Genomic DNA, 23,159 nt, shown 5'->3' on the forward strand with positions numbered 1-23,159 from the left:
AAACTGAAGCTGTGAGAAAAACAATACACTTCTCTAAGCTGTCTTATGATTACTCCATTTCTGGCTTCAATGTAGTTTTTCTTTACTCTGAAATTGCCTTTTTCTTAGGTATATGGAGTAAGGGCTTGTTCATAACTAGGGCATTTTGCACTTTTTTTTTAGTGTGGGCGATTTTTAAAAACACCCTGAAATTGTGTGTGCAATGATTCCTTATGGGATAGTTCATATCATCGCGTTGCATCCGCTTTCCGTTCAGCAAAGCGCTGCATGTACCATTTTGGAGGCAATTTTGCTACAATGGAGGGTATAGGAAATGCCAAAAACGCTCACAAATCACTTTATCTGGTGATTGTGTTCGGGCTGTTATGAATAAATACATTGTATTTTTTATTTCCGGGTCAAAGAGTTCACTTCCTGACTTGCGTTTTGTCCGAAATCGTAGCGCGCAGTGGAGCACCGGAAGGGGAAAAAATGCGCAAAAAAAACGATTTCGATTGGCGATTTTGATTTTAGATGTGAACAAAACCTCAGGGTGGGTTACCACTTAAGCCTAGCATCCATCTCTGAGACGGATACCGGCACTTGTGCTCTGTGATTAAAGTGGTCTGAAACTCTGACATAACATTTGAGAAAAATTGTGTTTTTCTACTTTTTATTATTCATACAGTTATCATATTTGCTTTTGTGCACTAGTAATATTGTCTGTCTACAAATTAAAAGTTTCCAAAGTGTAGTTTATCTTGCCCTGAAAGCTTCCGTTGCATTTTATTCCAACTGCTTTTTATTATATATTAAAATCTTCTAATGAGTTGTTCTGAACTGTGCATGTGTCTGAAGCACAGATAGCTTCTCAGAAAGTGTTTTTTACTTGTTACAGACAAATGTATCAACATTCGAATGTAAACAAAGATACTGTTATCTCCAGTTTGGATGCAGATTTGAAGCTGAATAGCAGGACAAAGTGCTTTGTTTAACCATTTCAGTGATGTTCTGCTAAAAAAAAAATTCTGAGGTAGTAGCTTTAAAGCTGTGAGGAATCTTTTAGAGCAAAGTAGAAATGCTGGCTTTCAGACCACTTTAAAGCAGAATGAAACCCAGAATTTCTTCTTTGCTCTAAAAAAATTATTTACAGCATATTATATACAACCAGCATTGTTTTTTTTCTAGAACGGCATTCAAAGGGTTACACACAGGACTTGAAGGTTCAGTGCAGAGAAATTTGGACGCATCCTCTAGATAATGTTATCGTGTGTTTACTTAATTGTATCAAGTGAGGAATGTGACACATTCTCTGACTGTGCAGAAGCTCCGGGACCCAGACAGACACTCAAAGCATTTCTACCTTCAATACATAATGAATAAAACCAGTTATGAATAAAATGCAAAGTCAGCTCTCAAAGCAAAAAACTGTACTTTTAGGAACTTGTAATTTCTAAATAATAATACTTATGCAGAAATGCAAATATGATAACCGTATGGCATATAAAAAGTAGGAAAACTTTTTTATTGAATATTATGTCAGGGTTTTATACCGCTTTAAGCATACATTGTCTCAAAATCTGCTGCAATCGTTCAGTGTTTTTACTCGCCTATGAATTCAGAAGCAGCAGTTATTGATTTCAATAGGCTGCAATTCCCCATCTGAATTAGGGTGCATGAATCTCTACAGATCTCCCTTAGTAGAAACGAGCCCTAAGACACGGCTGTCCCCAGTACAGCGCTGCTGCCGATCACAGCGCTGTACATGCAAATAGACGGCGATCACGCCGTCTAACAGTCTCCCGAGCGGCAATAACCGATCGGAGACTGAAGGCGGGGCGGAGCTCCCCCCCAAGCAGGAGATGCACGTGCAGCCTGCGCGCGATCTCTTGCATTAGCTGCCCCCAGGACTTTACGCCAATCGGCGTTAGGCGGTCCTGGGGCTGCCGCCGCTGCCACGCCGGTTAGCGTGACGTGGTCGGCAAGAGGTTAAGTTACAGGCTAGCTCTGTAAAAGTGATAACTGGAGGCAAACATTCCTGCAAAAGGTATGCAGAGCCTAATTATCGTTAGGGTACACATCTTGCAAATTAACATAAATGGAGGATGTTAGCTTCCAAACAGTTTGTATGCAAAGTATTCCGTACTGGACCCTTCCACCTCGATGAGGCCATCCTTTTGGAACGGACCCTAGCCTCTAACTAATTAACAAACAAGCATATGTATAACCTGGGAGCAACTGGGCAAAAAATAATTTACACATTTTTTTTTATAGACAACAGGGGAACAATGGCATTGCATCCTAAGACTAGGCTGCATCTGAATGACTACCTGATAGAGGTGTACAGAGCCCCCTAGAAGCAACATACACACCTTGTATTCAAAACAGGTGATACACTAGAACCCTAACCTCTTTGTTTGATCTGCCAGGCAGGATACTGCAAATAGTGTGCAGAGGCTTTCCCTCCTTTTACAAGCTATAGTTACATCATTGGTTTGGAGAAGAGATAAGGCTGTATGCTGGAATTGTAAATAACCATATGCAAAATCAGCAAGATTTTTCCAATCCGTTAATATGATGATAATGACTTGGAGTGGCAAATTATCTCAGACAAGCGCATTGTCCCCTTACTTACTCCTCCCAGAGGAAAGCTCTACTTTGTTCGCCACACATCTGTACAGCACTCAGTCCCAAACTGCCACCTGAGAGGTCAAGCCCCGATTCCTAAGAGCGACGCTCATCAGGCATGTGTTCACAGTTTTAGAGTTTTTGAATTTTGCAATAAGGCTGGGAGGGCTATTTTGTTTGTATTCTGTTTTCAGTATATATCAGGCGCTAGTTTTAACATCTTCACATGAAGAAAGATTTAAAACTACATTAATACCTTAAGGCTCTAAAACAATAAGATGACTTTGCCTGCAGATGTTGCAGTATTACTGCTTGTACAATGCATTTTAGAATCACACCTTATGTGCTGACAAACAAATGAATATAACTGCCAGAATGTAGTTTGTTTCAAATAGCTGAAAACTTTTTGACTTGGGAGACAAACAAGTCCTAAAGGACCTCCGCCAAGCTGATCAGCAGCTGGGCCAATGCCAGTTGGATCGTTGCCAGTTGGCATGTAATATGTTTCCTGTAGATGTACAAATAGTCAACATTCAAGGATAGCACCAAGGCAACATTTTATAGCATGAGGTCATTTTAAAAAGAAGACCATTACTGACAGAGGAGGCAGGGAACTCTCTGGTTATGTTACAAGGTTGTGTTATATAGTAGTGGGCAGAAATTACGCCTATGTGTAATTACGTAACATAATTCTCAATTCAGCATCGTAACTGTAATGTGACATTTTCGGAGTACACGTAAAAAATGTCACATGTAAACGTAATCACTAACCGATTGTGTTCATGAACAGTTTTATGCATACAAACTGATTTTTAGCATTGAATATTTAAATAGCCGTGCATGTGCAGTATACTGGTTGATGAATGTGAATTGTTTTTGCATACAAACTCATTTTTCGCATTGAATATTTAACTAATAGCCGCGCATGTGCAGAACACTGGCGCATGGATGCGAATATTTTCACGCATTTAACATGAATTACAGGCATATTTCTGATTTACGAACGTAGTATGCTGTATGTAACGTAATCGCAATTACACAATGCTTAATTGTGAAAAATTATGAAAAATTTAGCGGAATGATAACTGACCCATTACGCGCACCACTAGTGCTATAGCTTGAAATGTACATGGTGCCTTAGTGACCAGCAGTCTTGCCTTACAGCCCTATTAGATTCCTAGGCTCATTTCCTGGCTAAGATACTATCTGGATGGAGTGTGTATGTTATCCCTGTGTTTATGGGGGTTTGCTCTGGGCACTCCTGTTTCCTCCAGTTTTCAGCAGAAATGATATTGATCACACCTTGCTAGCTTTGTACTGCTCAATGCTGAATAAAGCTGTGAGCACATCACTCACGTACCACCAGTGCCACAGTCTTCTTCTCTCCTGCCTGCAATTGTTTGTACAAAGACTAGACATTACCAGCCAATGCCTGATCACTTTGCTGATATGGATGGAATGTTTAAATTGAGTCTAATGTCTAATCTTTTAAAAATAGTGAGCATTTATGTCCAGCTTTATGCCGGTTTGGGAAAATGCCAATTAACTTACTAGTCACATGGACAACAGTCATACACCACATTGATTGAGCCTGCGACTCAAACCTGGGAATCTATTGGTGCTTTGTGCTGCCCTATTTGTGTGTTATTTACAGCATCTTCTTTATCCTAATTAGGGGTCATTCAATTCCCTACTGCAGACAGTGCTTCTCCTCCCCACCACCTTTACAATGGGTATTTCCATCCTTTCTCCTGCCTTATAGTTATGAGATTTAGTCCACATCACAACGCAAGACGGACATTTTTTTTGTCCATTTTACCTGATTGCAACAGATCTCAAACGTTGACAGTCTAATGGATCCTATGTATTAATAGGATCTGTTCCGATTTGTCAGGCTGAAAAGCAAAAATTCGACCTACGTGATTTTCCCAGACAAAGGATACATCTCCCACAGAAGGCTGTGTTAGAAACGCATCTGCTCAAGGAGAAAACCAGACCACAACACACACACCAATGGAGCAGATACTGTACTGTCCACTCAGGTTGACCATTGGCGATCTGGCTTGATGTGAACCGAGCCTAAAGCTTTGTAGACACATCCAATTTAGTTTGGCCAATCAATGGTCAATTTTACTACTTCCACGTAGTATAAGAACTGCTCTACACAATCTGTTCATAGCATTCAAAGTCTGTTGGCCATCATACTATATGAGGGTAGTAAAGTTGGCCAGTGATTGTCCAATGCAAACTGTAACGAAAAATCCGCATTCGGATGGATTGCGGAAATATGGTCGCATCCAGTCCGGCAAGCGGACCTTCCAACGCGGGATGTGGAAATTCGTCCGCATCCACTGCGCAAACCCGTCCGAGCACTCTGCTCCAAACTCACCAGCATGCTGCTCACCAGGGCTCTGCCATCTTGCTTCTAGGGGGTGCGTGCGCATGCCAGACACGCCTTTATACTCTTAGAAAGCGTGTCAGCTGACCTGGAGGTCAGTTGACATTTTAGCCTGCTCTGATTGGTTGCTGCCCGGGGTGGAGACTTCTCTCCCAGGCAGTATATAAGGAAGTGCTTTTCAGTCACACTTCGTCTGTGTTTGCGATACCCTGTGTCAGCACCTAGTCAGCCTTGTCTCTGGTATTGTGTTATTTATTGGTTTATTGCCAATATATACACATATTATACTGTTTGATTTATCGTGTATGATTCTGGGCCTGTCTTGACTACTCTTCTGCTTCCTGATTCTGTACTTCGCCAGCAGGTACCGTTATCGACTATTGGCTTGGTTTCCGACTATTCTCTTCTCTCACGTTTCTGTACTGCTGCCGCCTGATTTGTTGCCGAACCTCATTTTTTTCTGACCTTTCTCCCTTCAGTGGAACGTCTCCCACTGTAGGGTTCTATCAGAGGCTTGCCTCTTTGAGACGACCGCCACTAGCAAACCCTTGCTGCTAGAGGCCGAGACTCCTACACTCCGTCCGTTGGAGGATCTCACACACGGGGTTCCCATTCAGAGGTAACCACACCTCTGAGGAATTACGGTGTGCTGGATATTTCCACAGACTTGAATTTACGCTGTATATTATTATTGTTGTCTGCTGTTCCAGCTTGCTGGAGGTTGTCTCTCTGTGCCCTATAGAGATACTCTATTGTACCAAGCACCCTCTTGCATACGATTGTATCGTGTCACGCTAAACTTTCATTATTGGCGATTCTGCAGATCACCATATAATCAGGTATAGCATCTGTATTATTGGTGATACTGCAGATCACCAATAATCAGAATATCTGTGCTTGCTGACACCAATCGTTACATAAACACAGACCATAAAGAAGTAAAATGGAGGGGGTGGTCAATCAGCTTCAGACCGTAAGGGCAGAGCTAGAACAGCTGAAGATTACTGTGACTGCACAGCAGGCTCAGATTACTCAACTGACTGAGACTGTCCGGAGGCTGCAACCACCACTTAATGTCCTACCTCCCCCGGCTCCTAGTGAGCCTAAAATGAACATTCCCGAGAAATTTCCAGGCTCTAGGTCAGATTTTCAGAACTTCTGCCACAGAGTTCAGTCCTATTTTGACATGAAACCTGTGTCCTCAGGGAACAGAGGCCCAGAAGGTCACTCTTGTCAAAACTCTGTTGCATGCAGATTCACAAACTTGGGCTTACGGTTTACCGGATGATCATCCTGCCCTTTCGTCCGTCCAAGAGTTTTTTAAAGCCATGGCGGTCATCTACGATGATCCGGATAGTGCCGCAATGGCTGAACGTAAACTTAAAAACCTTAGACAGGAACGCAGTACAGCGGAGGACTATGCGTCAGAGTTTAAAAAAATGGGCTGTATCATCTAAGTGGGAGCGATATGCACTTCTTGATCGATACCTAGATGGGTTGTTGGAAGCAGTAACCGACGTGATAGTTGGCCATCCAGAGCCTAAAGATCTTGATGAAGCCATAACGCTATCTATCCGAATAGTTAGACGCCTTAGGTACAATAAGAAGGGCAGGTATCCTTTGTATCCTAGGGTTTCAGGTACTAGTAGCTCGGCAGCAGTTGAGACTGAGGAGCCTATGTAGCTAGGCCACGGGCGCCTCACTGAGGCTGAGAGAATCAGAAGACGCAGAGAGGGTCTCTGCATGTATTGCGGAGAAAAGGGTCACATTGCACAATACTGTGGTAGGAAGTCGGGAAACTCTTCGGCTTAGGTGTGGTTGGGGGTACCACCCTAAGCGGACTAGTTTCACCCCCCAAACAAGAGAAAATTTTATTGCCCTGCTTCATTAATTGGGAAGGGCGAAACTTTTCTACCACAGCATTTGTGGATTCTGGGTCAACTGCCAACTTTTTAGATCTGAATTTTGCTTTAAGTCTAAATATTCCCATACTTCCTGTAGAAAGACATTTATACGTTACAGCAATAGATGATTCTCCTCTGCAAGGAAAGTCCCCACTGTGCCAGACACCTCCTCTCTCGCTTCAAGTAGGAGCTCTGCACAAGGAGGTCATACAGTGCTATGTGCTAAAAATGTCTACCTCTACGGTGATATTAGGATTACCTTGGTTACGTTTACATTCTCCTCAGTTTGATTGGAGGGATGGGCAGTTGACTACCTGGTCTCCTTACTGTTCGCAATATTGTCTACAGAATATAATTTTATGTTTTACTAAGGTTCATGTGGAAGGAGTTCCTCTACAATATCAAGAATATTCGGATGTGTTTTCTCCTTGTGCAGCTGATCAGTTACCCCCTCATAGACCCTTTGACTGTCCAATAGATTTGAAACCAGGAACCATGCCTCCTAGGGGCCACTTATATAATATTTCTCCCCCAGAAAAATTGGCCATGGATGATTACATTCAGGAAAAGTTACAGACGGGGTTTATCCGCCCTTCAAGATCTCCTGCGGGGGCCGGATTCTTTTTCTTTCAGAAAAAAGATGGAGGCTTGCGTCCCTGTATTGACTACAGGGGTCTAAATAAGATCACGATTAAGAATCGTTACACCGCCCATCTGATTACCTGTTGTCGACATTGCCTGTACCTGGATACCGAATCAGTCTTCCGCTTCTGTACTTTGTCTGTCCGTTTGTAGCCGACCTGGCTTGTCTGACCTTTCTGGCTATCACCTAGCCCCTGGTTGATCAGCCTTACTGTATACCAGTGACGGCCTCTCCATTCCCTGTTCTGGAGAAGTGGCAGGAATCCTTTAAGAAGATCTGGGCTAATGTCGGAGAAAATTTGAAAAAGGCTTTTGGCATACAGAAGAGGCAGGCAGATAAGAGACGATCTGCGGAGTGGGAGTGGGAGTTTAAACCAGGGGACAAAGTTTGGGTATCAACTCGTCATATAGCTCTGAGACAGCCGTCCGTGAAACTGGGGCCCAGGTATATTGGTCCATATCCAATTTCCTAAAGTGTTAATCGTGTTACTTACAGAGTCAGTTTACTGCATTCTCTAAAGGTGGGGAAAGCCTTTCAGGTGTCGCTCTTGAAGCCGGCTGTTCAGGTGGATTCCCTCCCGCCTCACCCTGTCATGGTTGATGGTGAGCCTGAATGGGAGGTTGAGAAAATCTTGGACTCCAGACGAGTTCAGGGTTCAGTGCAGTATTTGGTGCATTGGAGAGGGTACGGTCTAGAGGAAAGATCCTGGGTCAAAGCAGGTGATTTACATGCTGATAATCTTAGGAGACGGTTTCATGAGCTCCATCCTGACAGGCCAGGTGGGACGTGTCCGGAGTCCACGCCTAAAGGGAGGGGTACTGTAACGAAAAATCCGCAACGCCAGATGGATTGCGGAAATATGGTCGCATCCATCCGCATACGCTGCGCAAACCCGTCCGAGCACTCTGCTCCAAACTCACCAGCATGCTGCTCACCAGGGCTCTGCCATCTTGCCTCTAGGGGGTGCGCGCGCCTGCCAGACACGCCTTTATACTCTTAAAAAGCGTGTCAGCTGACCTGGAGGTCAGCTGACATTTTAGCCTGCTCTGATTGGTTGCTGCCTGGGGTGGAGACTTCTCTCCCAGGCAGTATATAAGGAAGTGCTTTTCAGTCACACTTCGTCTGTGTTTGCGATACCCTGTGTCAGCACTCAGACCTAGTCAGCCTTGTCTCTGGTATTGTGTTATATATTGGTTTATCGCCAATATATACACATATTATACTGTTTGATTTATCGTGTATGATTCTGGGCCTGTCTTGACTACTCTTCTGCTTCCTGATTCTGTACTTCGCCAGCACGTACCGTTATCGACTATTTGCTTGGTTTCCGACTATTCTCTTCTCTCACGTTTCTGTACTGCTGCCGCCTGATCTGTTACCGAACTTCATTTTGTCTGACCTTTCTCCCTTCAGTGGAACGTCTCCCACTGTAGGGTTCTATCAGAGGCTTGCCTCTTTGAGACGACCGCCACTAGCAAACCCTTGCTGCTAGAGGCCAAGACTCCTCCACTCCGTCCTTTGGAGGATCTCACACACGGGGTTCCCATTCAGAGGTAACCACACCTCTGAGGAATTATGGTGTGGTGGATATTTCCACAGACTTGAATTTACGCTGTATATTATTATTGTTGTCTGCTGTTCCAGCTTGCTGGAGGTTGTATCTCTGTGCCCTATAGAGATACTCTATTGTACCAAGCACCCTCTTGCATACGATTGTATCGTGTCATGCTATACTTGCATTATTGGCGATTCTGCAGATCACCATATAATCAGGTATAGCATTTGTATTATTGGTGATACTGCAGATCACCAATAATCAGAATATCTGTGCTTGCTGACACCAATCGTTACACAAACTAGATGTGTGTATGCACCTTTACACTTCCATCTCTGCAATTAGGGCAGAAAGATTATTCAAGGGGAGTTCCTCTGATCTGCTTATCCAAAAGCTCTGAAATTAATAAAGTCAGAATGCATATAAGATATAGTACTTTTTAAAACAACCTGCATCTGAACCCTTCAAATAAACCTGGATTTGAAATACATTTTATACCTGCCCCTCTGTAAAATATTACCCATTCTATATTTTCTTCTTCAATAAACATCTCCTCCTCCATGTTTAAGCTGGCACATTCCCTGGAATAGCTTCTGGGCGGGCACTCCATGCAGATAGATGGGAACACTCACCTAAAGTGCCTATATATGCAGTTTACTGTATATACTATATGATCACTTCAGGTGTGCTTTAAAGTGTAACTGTCGGGCATAAAATCAAAAAAGTCATGAGTGACGTCACGCTTATGCGCAGAGAGTGCCCGGCAACAGGAGCGCGATATAGAACGCGCACTGCCAGGCCAGCGCGGGCGTACTACTCCGGGTCATAGCAACCCGGAAGCAGTACAGGGCACAGAGAGATTCGCCCGGCGAACGGTTCGGGCCATCTCTAATCGTGTGGCTGTTTTACTACACTGCAGTTCAAGGCAACTATGTTGTTAAATCTCTAACATTTGGAACCCAAGAAAAACAAAAAACATGTAACTTTTGGTGCACTTCCAGGATTACTGCAGAAGTTGCACAGTAATGCACTGCAGCTTCTGTGTTACCCGGAGCAGTTGCGTTGCAGCGCAGGCAGTGTGTCATGCTCCAATGCCTGTAATCGCCATTGCGACGAGGTGCGGTAGGAAAGAGTACCCCGATGCAACGTGGTAAGTGTAAAAGGGGCCTAACTCTTTGTATTTTAAGTCAGCTAATAAATGGTATCATCTTGATTCAAATCTTTCAGCTATTTCTCGGGCCAGATTTCTGGATAGGCCAGAAAGACCTGGGCCAGCCCAAGGGGGTACCTGAACATGATAGAGGGGGCTGCAAATGCAATATTTAAACATGGGAAACCGATGCCAAAGGGAGCTGTTCATGAAAGAGGGGAACTATAGTACTGTACAAGGTGGTAAAAGGCATCTGCACATGGAATGCTGCACATGAAAGTAGAGCTACAACATGCTTGGTCTATAAGTATAAATCCGGCCTTGGGTATTCCTATAGGACTTGCATTAGACTCTAAGCTAAACAAGAAAGGCAACACTTACTACTGTGATGTTTATTGCTTGAGCGCCCAGTGTGATATTTGTCAGAGCGGCGGAATTAGCCTTTAAAGAGATGTAAACATTTCAAGGCTGAGAGGCACGGATTCAATATGTGGCTTGTAAGATTTCACAATCCAGTTATGTCTTGAAAACATCCAGCAGAAGGTCTTGCTAATCAAAGTGAATGATGCGCATTCATCTTTCAGTCATTCATCTGAAACACATTTCCTGTCTTTGGCCAGGCATTGTGCAGCAGCTGTTGTTCCGCATTCACTGGGTGCAGCACATCCCATCCATGCCTGATGAATCCTAACTATGTTTATTACATTACCGCTCTCTGAAAACCCACTTTTCCTTCGTGCTTTCCCCCCGATCTCACATAAATTGATGGGTGGGAGAGGATCTGGGCTGGCACTGGCGTGTTTCATCCACCAGCTGTTACTATAATTACTTTTATTGTGTCCCAGCCATGCCAGCAATATTTTGAGGATCAAGAGGTTAAATAATGTAAGTGATTTCATCTCTCCTGAACAGTCATGCCATTTGTAAGATACGCGTTGCCTTTCTCACTGAAGGTTTTATTTAAACGGGGTCACATAGTAGCTAAATGCTTAGCTTTCTCCCCTTGCAGTGTGTGCTCCTACCTGCCATTTCCATAAAGGATTATGTCTACAAAGAGTAAGTATTTCTTCCTCATCTCTGCTTGGGGTTCCCCTGGAAACTCTGATGTCTAAAAACATACAGGTGGTAACACTTGCCCTGTTCTACATGCCTATACACTGTTGTTCTGTCAAAGGACCACTATCGTGAAAAAATTGTAAAATTTAAAGAGAAACTCCAACCTAGAATTGAACTTTATCCCAATCAGTAGCTGATACCCCCTTTTACATGAGAAATATAATGATTTTCACAAACAGACCATCAGGGGGCGCTGTATGACTGATTTTGTGCTGAAACCCCTCCCACAACAAGCTCTGAGTACCGCGGTACTCTGGACAAACTGCCACAATGTAACAATGTTCACAGACAGGAATTAGCTGTTTACAGCTGTCTCTAACAGCCAAAACAGCTAGGAGCAGCTACATAACCTGCCCACAGTAAAAATGTCACCATGTAATAAATGTCAGAATGTAAATCGGGAAGAGGAAAGATTTTACAATGAGCAAACACTGACTAAATCATTTATACATAATTATGGTAAAAAAAATGAAGCACTTTTTTTTACTACATTATTTTCACTGGAGTTCCTCTTTAAAATACATATAAACATACACAGATAAGAAGTTTGTTTCTTCCAGAGTAAAATGAGCCATAAATTACTTCTCTCCTATGTTGCTATGACTTACAGTAGAAATCTGACAGAACCGACAGGTTTTGGACTAGCCCATCTCCTCATAGGGGGTTCTTAGGGTTTTGTTTAGTTTCAAAAGCATTTAGTGAATGGCAGTTGCTCTGTACAACTGCCAAAAAACTGTGCAGGGAGGCTGGCCAGCATCTTTGTATAAATCCTTTTTGGGGAATGTCTTTATAAAGAATAAAAGCTTTGCGGAGAATCCCCCTTGATGAGATGGGCTAGTTCAGAACCTGTCGGTTTTGTCAGATTTCTACTACCTATTGTAAGTGACAGCAAAATAGGAAAAAAAAAGTAATTTATGGCACATTTTACTCTGCAAGAAACATACTGTACTTCTTATTTGTATTTGTTTACATGTATTTTAAATTTTTACATTTTTGCGGTAGTGGTTCTCTAAAGTGAACTCAAGGTGAGAGTGATATGGAGGCTGCCATATTTATTTTATTTAAAACAATACCAGTTGCCTATTTGGCAAAAGCAGTAATTATTTGCACTTTACTACATTGCTGCTCATTGCAAATTACTCCTTAGTCCTCTATTGAAAGTCTAAAGCCCGTTTCCACTTGTGCAGTGCGAATTCTTTGCGAAAACGCGAAAACAAATTTGCATGCAAATTCGTGTACGTTTTTGCGGTTTTTGTAAGTATGCAAATGTAACCATTTCAGTGCCTGTGTGCTTTTACATTGATTTTAGGCGAAAACATACACAAATTCGCATGGAAAATTCACATAGCGAAAAAGCATGCGAATTTTCTATTAATTACATTGTATGTAAATCGCACACCGCATGGCGGTGTGCAAATTCTGATGACCCTGCTGTGCAGATTTTCCCTGCACAGAAAAATGCTCTGTATTCCTGGCAAGTGGAAACAAGCTAATTAACCTATTTTGGTTCCTGAACGTAGAAACTACGTCCAGGAAACGTGCGCGCTACCGTGCACTCCCGCGCGCTCCCGCGGCCGATCGCGCGCGTGCACGCGCACTCCCGGCTGCGGATTTGGTAGCCACGGAATCAATGTATCGGGCTATGGGGCCCGATCACTGATTCCTCTCGCCCGCCTAAAAAGCGACTGCTTCTCTCGGAAGCTATGCTTTTTCTGGCCATTTCCTCCCATCCGCGTCACTCTAAGCGTGTGTTACGCTTAGAGTGACGTCATGTAAACAAACTCATGGCCGCCATCTTGTGGCCAAAAAGTAAAACTACAACTACACGGCACGGTGGCGTAGTGGTTAGCGCTCTCGCCTTGCAGCGCTGGGTCCCTGGTTCGAATCCCAGCCAGGGCACTATCTGCAAAGAGTTTGTATGTTCTCTCCGTGTCTGCGTGGGTTTCCTCCGGGCACTCCAGTTTCCTCCCACATTCCAAAAACATACGGATAAGTTAATTGGCTCCCCCTAAAAATTGGCCCTAGACTACAGTACTTACACTACATAATATAGACATATGGCAATGGTAGGGATTAGATTGTGAGCTCCTTTGAGGGACAGTTAGTGACAAGGGATATATATATACACTGTACAGCGCTGCGTAATATGTCGGCGCTATATAAATACTAAATAATAATAATAATAACTAAAAGTAAAAATTTTTTAAAACAGAAAACAATTACATTATAAAACTATAGTTTACATCCCACCCTCCTAAAAATAGCCAAATAAAATGTTTAATATAAAAAAAAAACCATTACAATAAAAAAAAAAACATGTAAATATTTACCTAAGGGTCTAAACTTTTTAAATATCGATGTAAAGATGAAATATTTCTATATTTTTTTTTTATGTTAAACTTGTAAATAGTGATAGATGCAAAACAGAAAAAATGCAAATAAAATATTGTCGCCATACATTGTGATAGGGACATAATTTTAATGGTGTAATAACCGGGACATATGGGTAAATACAATACGTGAGTTTTAATTATGGAGGCATGTATTATTTTAAAATTATAATGGCTGAAAACTGAGAAATAATGTTTTTTTCCGTTTTTTTCTTATTCTTCCTGTTAAAATGCATTTACAGTAAAGTGGCTCTTAGCAAAATGTACCCCCCAAAGAAAGCCTAATTGGTGGCGGAAAAAATAAGATATAGATCAGTTCATTGTGATAAGTAGTGATAAAGTTATAGGCTAATGAATGGGAGGTGAACATTTCTCAAGTGAAAACGACGGAACGCGAATGGGTTAAGTTGTATTGGTTGTGCGAATCTGTGTGCAGAAAACGCATGCAGATTTGCGATAGTGCAAACGGGCCCTTACAGTTTTTATTATTTCGGCGACAAATACAATGTTGTGAGTTTTAGCAAACCACTATCTGCGGCAACTGTATCCCTTTTATCTATTGTCATCTGTATGACATTTATAAATGACAGTCTGCCTCTGTGGCAGTATAATGAATTGCAGTCTTCCATTGCCAGTTGGCTCCCAACTTGCTTGAGCACTCTTGCAGCGGATAGCTGGGAGGCTGGCAATTCATTGCTCTTCCTGGGGCCCCGTTTGGCTGTGACTGCGACCAAGAGGAAGATAAATAATGCTACTGTGCTGCTGCTACTCAGAGCCTTTTAATTGCTGCCATGCATTGGGCTTTTGATGTGTTCCGTTGCTGTGTTGGTCAGTCAGTTGTGGCCACTGTAATATCTTATGAATATACTTTACATACTGTAATAGATTATTGCTGGATATATGCTTTTCTTGTCATTTGTTGCAGTGGGCACTACAAGCTAGCCATGGTGCCTCCCACAAATCTAAAGCTGGAGGCTGGAGCCACCACTGGTTGGACTACAACTAAAGATCATACAAACGGTATGATGTTCCACCTTTGTGCTTGCAGCTTTTAAAAGAAATAGGGATCCTCATGCAATTAAAGTAGTGGGTCTCTTGAGCTTTTAATGTGCAAGCCTGACAGCATCACAAAGATAGTGACCTTGCTGTGCTCTCAATGGTTAAAGTTCTTGTAAAGAGCAGGACTTACATAGAAAGATACTGCATCAATATTCCACCCAAAACTCCACCAAGTGATTGTTGTCAGTCGACTCGCCAGTGAAAACACAACTCACGCGCCGTCACACACCTATCTCCTGCCGTGCAGGGGCTCACCAGATAACTGCCACCTCAGATCAGGTGGATCTAGCATATGGTAATGGTGTCCCTTTTAGGCAATGACAGACATAAAAGACAATAAACAGACATAAAAGACCATAGTGAAACTTTAAGGGTGTGCAGTCATCCCGGGAGTGGTAATAACAGTGGGACGCCACAATATATACCTATTGAGTTCCCGGGTGGACGGCCTTCAAGCTACTTTATATGCTTATATAACTCCTGGATACGCAGTGCAATTGTATGTGCAGCGCCAGAAAGTCTCTTGTTTTATGTCTTACGTTTTGGGCATCAGTTGAAAGTCCTTTAAGTCCCCAGGTAACTTTATTTAAAAAAATAAACAACGTTTTTCTATAGCGTTCATAATACTGACGCTAAAGTGAAGACAGAAACAGCATAATCGCTGCAAGGCTGCTGCAAACTCTGCAGTGCATTGTTACATGATCAATGCTGCTTGGCTTATGCAGCAATGTTAGTCTATGGCAATGTGCACAGTAGGTGTAAATGTCTGATCGTGGTAGAGGCATACAGGTGCAGAGTGACTAAACTTCAGTGACGTACTACCTGTTCAGCAGGGAGTAAGTCAGTAAGGGGGTGGGTCTCTATGCACATCACCATGGTGACACACTCTGCATAGGGAAGAATGGTGTGGTGCAATCTTCCTGCCCCAGTCTCTCCTGCCACAGGACAATCGCAACGCTCAATATGTGACACTAGCTTTAATAGTCATCTAAGCGTAAACCGAATGTGGCCAATTCAATATGAAGTAGCCAGCGTCATATGAAGTTTGGTTATATGTTCGTTACCAGCCGTGCAGGTGAAGCCACTACTTCCTGTTCAAGCATTGCGGCTTCCTGTCTCAACAGTCCATTGTACAAAGACTGAATGGTGTATGCTAATTCACTGTCCTGTGTGCAGGGAGGGGATGTGAGAGAAGAAATGTGACCTGGTTCTGCAGTATAGCTACTGTAAATTCCTATTGATACAAAGTTTCTTCCTATTGATACAAAGGGTAGATCTTGAAATATAACAAAACAAATTATTTGTGTTAGTACAGGATACAAATGACATGCTGTATGCCGGGTGCATTGCCGTCTGTAGATTCAACATATTTACACTTTTTCAACCTAGTTTCCATAGCAACCCAATACTTCACTCCATTTTGTGTGAAATGTACAAACTCTAAAAATGTTCTGCAGAGGTCACTTTTGTTATTCTGTTGAAGTCAAAGTAGAACTGTTTTTCACATAACACATAATGGGGATTTTTTTGCAAGAAATCAATAAATAAATCTTAATGGAAAAAGTAAAATGGAACCATGGCTAAAGTCTTGGGACTCCATAGCAATGCTTAAATTACTCCCCCCAGAGCAAGAATCTCTGAAGATTTAGACCCTCATTTTAACATTTAACATCAAACAGCCCCAGCTAACAATAACCCTGATTGTAGCCTTGTCCTCTACACTTAAAGCGGAATATAACCCTGCATTTCAACTTTGCTCTAAAACATTATTTACAGTATATTATATGCAACCAGCATTTTTTTTTTACTAGACCAGCATTGGAAGGGTTACACAGAGCTTTAAAGTTCCTGGAGAGAACTGCAGACGCATCCGAAGCTTACATAGATACATTTTGTTTACATAAATGTATCTAAGTGTTGAATGTGACTCACTCTCTCTGACTGAGAAGGAGCTGGAGGACAGCCAAAGAGTGTGTAACATTTATCACTTGTTACATTCTATTTAGTTAAATGTATCTATCTGAACTTCTACATATCTCTCCACGGAACTTTAAACCTCTGTGTTTAACCCTTCAAATGCTGGTCTAGTAAAAAAAAAATGCTGGTTGCATATAATATACTGTAAATAATGTTTTAGAGCAAAGTTGAAATGCAGGGTTATATTCCGCTTTAAATGACTCTTCTAACAAAATAATTCCTTACCTTCCTAATCACCCTTTGTTTGATGGTGATAAGCATTATACTAAACCTTTATACAGTAAAGTCCCGGTTAACTGGATCTCAGGCACCAGGCAGTCTCAATTAACCGGCTTTGCCGGTTAGGAATGGCGGCATTCCTAACTAACTTTGAGCAGCGGTGTGCAGAAGAAACTACTTATGCATCCTCCGGGCGCCATCCTTTTTACTTGTTGCAGCTCCCGGCTGTTGTGGGATGCCCTCTTACGGCTCCCTGGTTGTCACCTGACCCACATTGGGTCACATGATACATCGGGGTCTTCCACGGAAAATGCCACACATCAGCTGGGAGCTGTTAGAAAAGAAAAGGACGGCACCCGGTGGATGTGTAAATACTTTCTGCAGTACAACACTGTGCTGTTGGGGGGAGGTTAGTATTATTTTTAACACTGATTGCTTGACTTCTCAAGCAAACGGCAAGCACACATACCCTGCATCAGGCAATCCCCACCTGTGCCGAATAAATTAGACTTTACTGTATATAAAAGGGGTTGTCAAGCAGGGTAAACAAACCACATTGGCCATTGATCAAGCAGCATTCTGTGGTAGTGTTAAACTACATGCTTCAATAACGATGTATGAAACTCAATAGTGGTATATTGTGGTGTGATGCATGGGTCCACTAAAATGAGAAAGATTTTAATAGTCCTGCCCCATTAGTATCCTATGTGGCAAAAAGTTTTACATTTTAAATCTATGTTAATAGTACATTTGTAAGGGTCCTTGATTCCTCTCGTTATATCTACAGTATGTAGGCAATTTACAGAACAATCACAGAACGATTGCATCAGTTCTACCGTTTCTGCCCTCAGGGCAATGATGATTATAGTGATCAGTGCCTCTATAGATTCCTTCATATATAGAAGGGAAAGGGATGAACCATCCTAGGTAAACAAACATTGGACTAGCCACTGCTATGATTACAAAGTTGCTGACTGAGCAGCAGTATCACAGATGCTGAGCATATGCAATTTACTAATACAAATGCTATAAACACAGAAAGACATATAGCACCTTGTCTCGTATTTGTTGCCGGACTTTTTCCCTCTCTGCTTCCATTCTGGCATGTTTGGCCTTTCTCTCATCTTCTTGCTGGCGTAGAGCTTCTTGCCTCTCTTCCTCCTTCTTCGCTGCATCTGGATCTTTTTCTTCTTCACCTCCCAGCATCTTCCCCATATCCTTTGTTGCCCCTGAGTAAAACAAGAGATCACAATTTAATTGTACAGACAACATTAAGATACAGCCGATTTTGTTCTATGAAATGTGATCTGTGTAAGGCTCAACACACACCATACAATTTTGGTTGTACAGATTTACCAAATCTATGTAGTATAAGGGCCAACAGATTGAAAATACCTTCAATGATTAATTGGATAAGCTATTATACTACATAAAAGTGGTAAGATTGAACAACCAAGAGTGTATGGTGTGTGTTGAGCTTAAAGCTAACTATCCAAAGGCAGCCTGATTCAGGGTGAATGATTACGCCACAAATCAGCCAGGGACTAGAGGACATTTTGTCACCTTGCATCACTCAATTACAATTAGATTCCAGGATAATTGTGATAAAGAATCAATTGCATCTTGTACAAAAGTGCTGCTGTCCAAAGCTATGTGGCCGTTGATCCCGCATTGCTACTCCTGCCTAAATGATTAAAATCACTGCCATATTAGATCACAGTTTTGATACACAGACTGTATAAATTTGTGGATCCTTATGTGCCATTAAGGGACACCTGTATAAGTGCTAGATATTCTGCCCTGACCAAGTGTAATAGTGTGTCTAGTTTTAGTGTTTTTTAAGAAATCTGGGTAAAAAGCTGCATTTTCCTTTACTACATGCCCAGGGCTAACTGCAGTCCCTACTGATACCATGCCTCCTTAGTGATAGACAGCATATAAATTGCCTGTGTGTCAATAGTGCAGGTCTGATTTAGAAAGAAATCGCTGATGGGGACAGGTGAGTGGATGTGGCATGGTCACAATTAAGATATCAAACAGTGGTCATGTGATCACATATTCAAGAATTAAATACAGGTAGGGCAAGATATTACTTTAATTTAAATTCATAATCTTGTTAGACCCCCTACAGTCCGGCTCCCGATCTCACCATTCCAGAGAAACAGTCCTCACCAAAGTTGCAAATAGAGATGGCCCGAACTGTTCGCTGGCGGGGTTCACGATCGCGGAGAACCACAAACTTTTCCAGAAGTTCGATTTGCCCCCATAGTGCATCATTAGGGTCAACTTTGACCCTCTACATCACAGTCAGCAGGCACATTGTAGCCAATCAGGCTACACTCCCTCCTGGAGCCCCACCACCCCTTATAAAAGGCAGGCAGCGTCAGGCATTGGACTAACTCGTGTGCCTGCAATAATTAGAGAAGGGAGAGCTGCTGCTGCTGCTGCTGTAGAGAGAGCTATAGGGAAAGCTTAGTTAGGCTCTTGTAGGCTTGTTAGCTTGCTCCTTGCTAATTCTTATTGCTAAAAAAGCACCTCTCAACAGCTCTTTTGAGAGCTAATCTTGTTCTTGTGATCTATTTTTTTTGTGTGTGTGTGTGTCCCACAGACACTTGTGTTGCATAGACAGCCTTGGTAATTTCTACTGTGCCACTGCCAGGCCCAGCACATTCAGTGATTACCTGTGTGTGTGACAGGCAGCTGCACATTTGTAATCCCAATCACTGCAACTGTTCACTGTTCAGTGCACCTACCTACTTATACCTACGTGAGCGCACGCATTGTTAATACCACAAATCATTGCACCTGTTCAGGGTACCTGTGTGTGTGTGTGTGAAAGGCAGCTGCACATTTGTAATCCCAATTACAGCACCTGTTCACTATTCAGTGCACCTACCTACCTATACCTACGTGAGCTCACATATTGTGACAAGATAATAAGGTCGTTGTTTCATTGTGCACAGACCAAATTCGATAAGCTGGACAGTCACTGTGCAGTCATTGAGCTACCTCAGCCTGGCAACCATATGGGCTTGAAAACCGCCATGACCTGCACTCTGGCCATGGTGTGCAGGCCATGGCGTCACAACACAAACAGCTGTCTGCGGTGCGTTACACAGTGAGTTTGTTCTGTCAGTGTGAAGTAGTACTCTAATTACACTCCCTGATTGATGTATACACATGCAAGATGTTTTAAAGCACTTTAGGCCTCCAATTTAGCATGCAATGTGATTTTTGCTTCCTTAAAGCGCTGCTTTGTGTCAAATTCTTATTTTTCCCCGGGACTTTTGGCGCCTATCCCACTCATCCATGCAAAAACTCAGATGTTAGACCCCTTGAAACATCTTTTCCATCACTTTTGTGGCCAGCATAAATGTTTCTAGTTTTCAAAGTTCGCCTCCCCATTGAAGTCTATTGTGGTTCTCAAAAGTTCGCATGTTTGCGAATGTTTGCGGAGGTTCACGAACGCGGTTCCTGCACCGAAAATCGGAGGTTCGGGCCATCTCTAGTTGCGAACGACCTTCTTATTGCAAAAGTCCAAAGGCCAATTTTCTGTACTAATACTGCTTGATCTTCCATTTGCCTTTGACACTGTTGAGCACTCTCTGCTTCTCCAGACACTCATCATTTGGTGTCAAGGGGCTAGCACATTCTTGGATTAGCTCCTACCTTACTGGATGCTCTTTCACTGTCTCCTATTCTAACACTAACTTCTCTCCACACCTGCTATCTGTTGGTGTACCACAAGGCTCTGTTCTGGGACCTCTGCTCTTCTCCATCTACACTGCTAGCCTGGGGCAATGAATACACTCTATTGGTTTCCAGTATCACCTCTGCGCTAATGACACTCAAATCTATCTCTCAGCTCTTAACCTCTCTACACTATTATCTTTAGTCAATGACTGTTTGTCTGCTATTTCTGCATTCATGTCATCCTGTTTCCTCAAACTTGTGCTTCTTCCACCCTCAAAAATATCTCCAGAATGAATCCCTTCTTTAAACAAGAAGCTACTAAAATGCTTGTTCGTGCTCTAATCATTTCCTGTATTCAATGCTGTAACACCCTACTCTGTGGCCTACCAAAAAACAGACTGGCACCTCTCCAGTCCCAACTGAACTCTGTTGCTCATTTCATCCACCTCTCCACCCACTCCTCTGATGCCGCCCCTCTTTAACAATCCCTCCATTGGCTTCCAATCACCAGAAGGATCCAGTTTAAACTCATAACACTATCACATAAATTTCCTCATTAATCTCCAGATATCATCCCTCCCGGAACCTTTGCTCCTCCCAAGAGACCCTTTTGGTCACCTCCTTTCACTTTCGCATCCAGAACTTTTCACGACAGATGAAATTCATGGCAGATGAAATTCAATGTAAAGTCATGCATTTTGGTCGTACCAATGGTCTAGCACCATACAAAATAAATGGGATACAGTTGGGAACATCAAACTTGGAGAAGGACTCAGGAGTACTCATCGACAACAAGTTAAATAATCATACTCAATGCCAAGCCGCTGCAGCTAAAGCGAACAAAATTTTGGGATGCATTAAAAGGGAAATAGAAACTCGAGATGCTAGCATAATATTGCCCCTGTTTAACTCTCTAGTAAGGCCACATCTGGAATATGGAATTCAGTTCTGGGCACCACATTACAAAAAAGATATTGCAGTTTTAGAGCAGGTGCAGAGACGAGCTACAAAATTGATACGTGGGATGGAAGGTCTCGCTTACCAAGAAAGGTTAGATAAACTGGGTTTATTTAGTCTAGAGAAAAGACGCCTTAGAGGAGATCTAATTAAAATGTATAAATACATCAGAGGGCAATATAATAGCTTGGCGGATGAGCTTTTTGTCCCTAGGCCTTCTCAAAGGACTAGAGGACATGAGCTGCGCATGGAGGAAAAACGTTTTAGCCATTTATTTAGGAAAGGGTTCTTTACGGTAAGAGTGATTAAGATGTGGAATGCATTGCCACAGGAAGTCGTTATGGCAAACTCTATACCTGCATTTAAAGGGGGCTTAGATGCTTTCCTTTCGTTGAAAGACATCCATGGCTACAATTACTAGGTTATGCCTAATGATGTTGATCCAGGGATTTTATCTGATTGCCATCTGGAGTCAGGAAGGAATTTTTCCCTTTTGGGGCTAATTGGACCATGCCTTGTGGGGTTTTTTTCGCCTTCCTCTGGATCAACAGGGGTATGTGGGTGACGGGCTGGAATTGTACTTTGTACTGGTTGAACTCGATGGACGCATGTCTTTTTTCAACCAAAATAACTATGTAACTATGTAACTATGTCACCTCTCCTTTGGGACTCTCTACTACAATCTGTGTATCTTGCTCAAAGCTTGGAAATTTCCAAATGTGCCCTCAAGACACACCTGTTAAAACAAGCTTATAATTTGCTATAGCTACAATTTAGAGCTCACTGCAGTTTCTGAAAACACCTTTGTCTACTCCCCAGTGTCTCCACCCCACTACCCTCTAGGTTGTAAGTGCGCAAGGGCAGGGACTTCTCCTTTGTGTTTCCTGTTTCTGTGCATTTTATTAAATGAATATTTATTGGTATTGGCAATATTTTTCAAATTACACATCAATTGTATGTATCTTTATTTGTATCACTTTTTGTCCTGATTGTACAGTATGTTGGACTGATCATGTATCTATGCTCGCCATTATTGTACGTTTTTGTACATTGTGCAGCACTATGAAAGATTTTGACTCTTTATAAATGAAAAAAATAATAATGCTCAATTGGGAATAGGTGAAACCAATTATTTTAGCTGAGCCCGTTGAATTGTAAAACAAAACAAAAAAAGAGGTGAAGGAGAAGGTTAAGTGATGAAGACATTATGCTTGGCTTGCTAGTAGTGAAGGTTCTAGTGTGTTGTCGCAATGTCCTATTTACAGTAAAACTAACTTTAATCTTCCTGCCTTGCTGTTTGCTTGTAACCATGGCAACATGCCAAGAAAATGTTATGGGAGTTTTAACTGTAAGTGTTATGTTAAACAGAGACTAGTAACTGTGAATTGTCCCTGGATGCTGTAACTGGCAGCAGTGACGAATATCTAACTGCTGTAACAAGTTGCTAGCAACAGACTTTCACCTCGTGCTACCCAGCAACTGAAGGCTGTT

At 42.3% G+C, this 23,159-nt stretch overlaps 1 protein-coding gene across 2 annotated transcripts in view; it reads right to left on the reverse strand.

Annotated features, from left to right (window-relative positions):
- The window catches only part of CPLX2 (complexin 2), a 252,724-nt gene that overhangs the window by 35,665 nt on the left and 193,900 nt on the right, over positions 1-23,159 (reverse strand). For both annotated transcript variants that reach the window (XM_068277115.1, XM_068277114.1), the window contains exon 3: positions 18,072-18,247. In XM_068277115.1, the coding sequence (XP_068133216.1) occupies positions 18,072-18,247 (176 nt within the window). The remainder of the gene's footprint in view (positions 1-18,071; positions 18,248-23,159) is intronic.

Source organism: Hyperolius riggenbachi, chromosome 3 (genome assembly GCF_040937935.1).
Source record: "Hyperolius riggenbachi isolate aHypRig1 chromosome 3, aHypRig1.pri, whole genome shotgun sequence".
NCBI lineage: Eukaryota > Metazoa > Chordata > Amphibia > Anura > Hyperoliidae > Hyperolius > Hyperolius riggenbachi.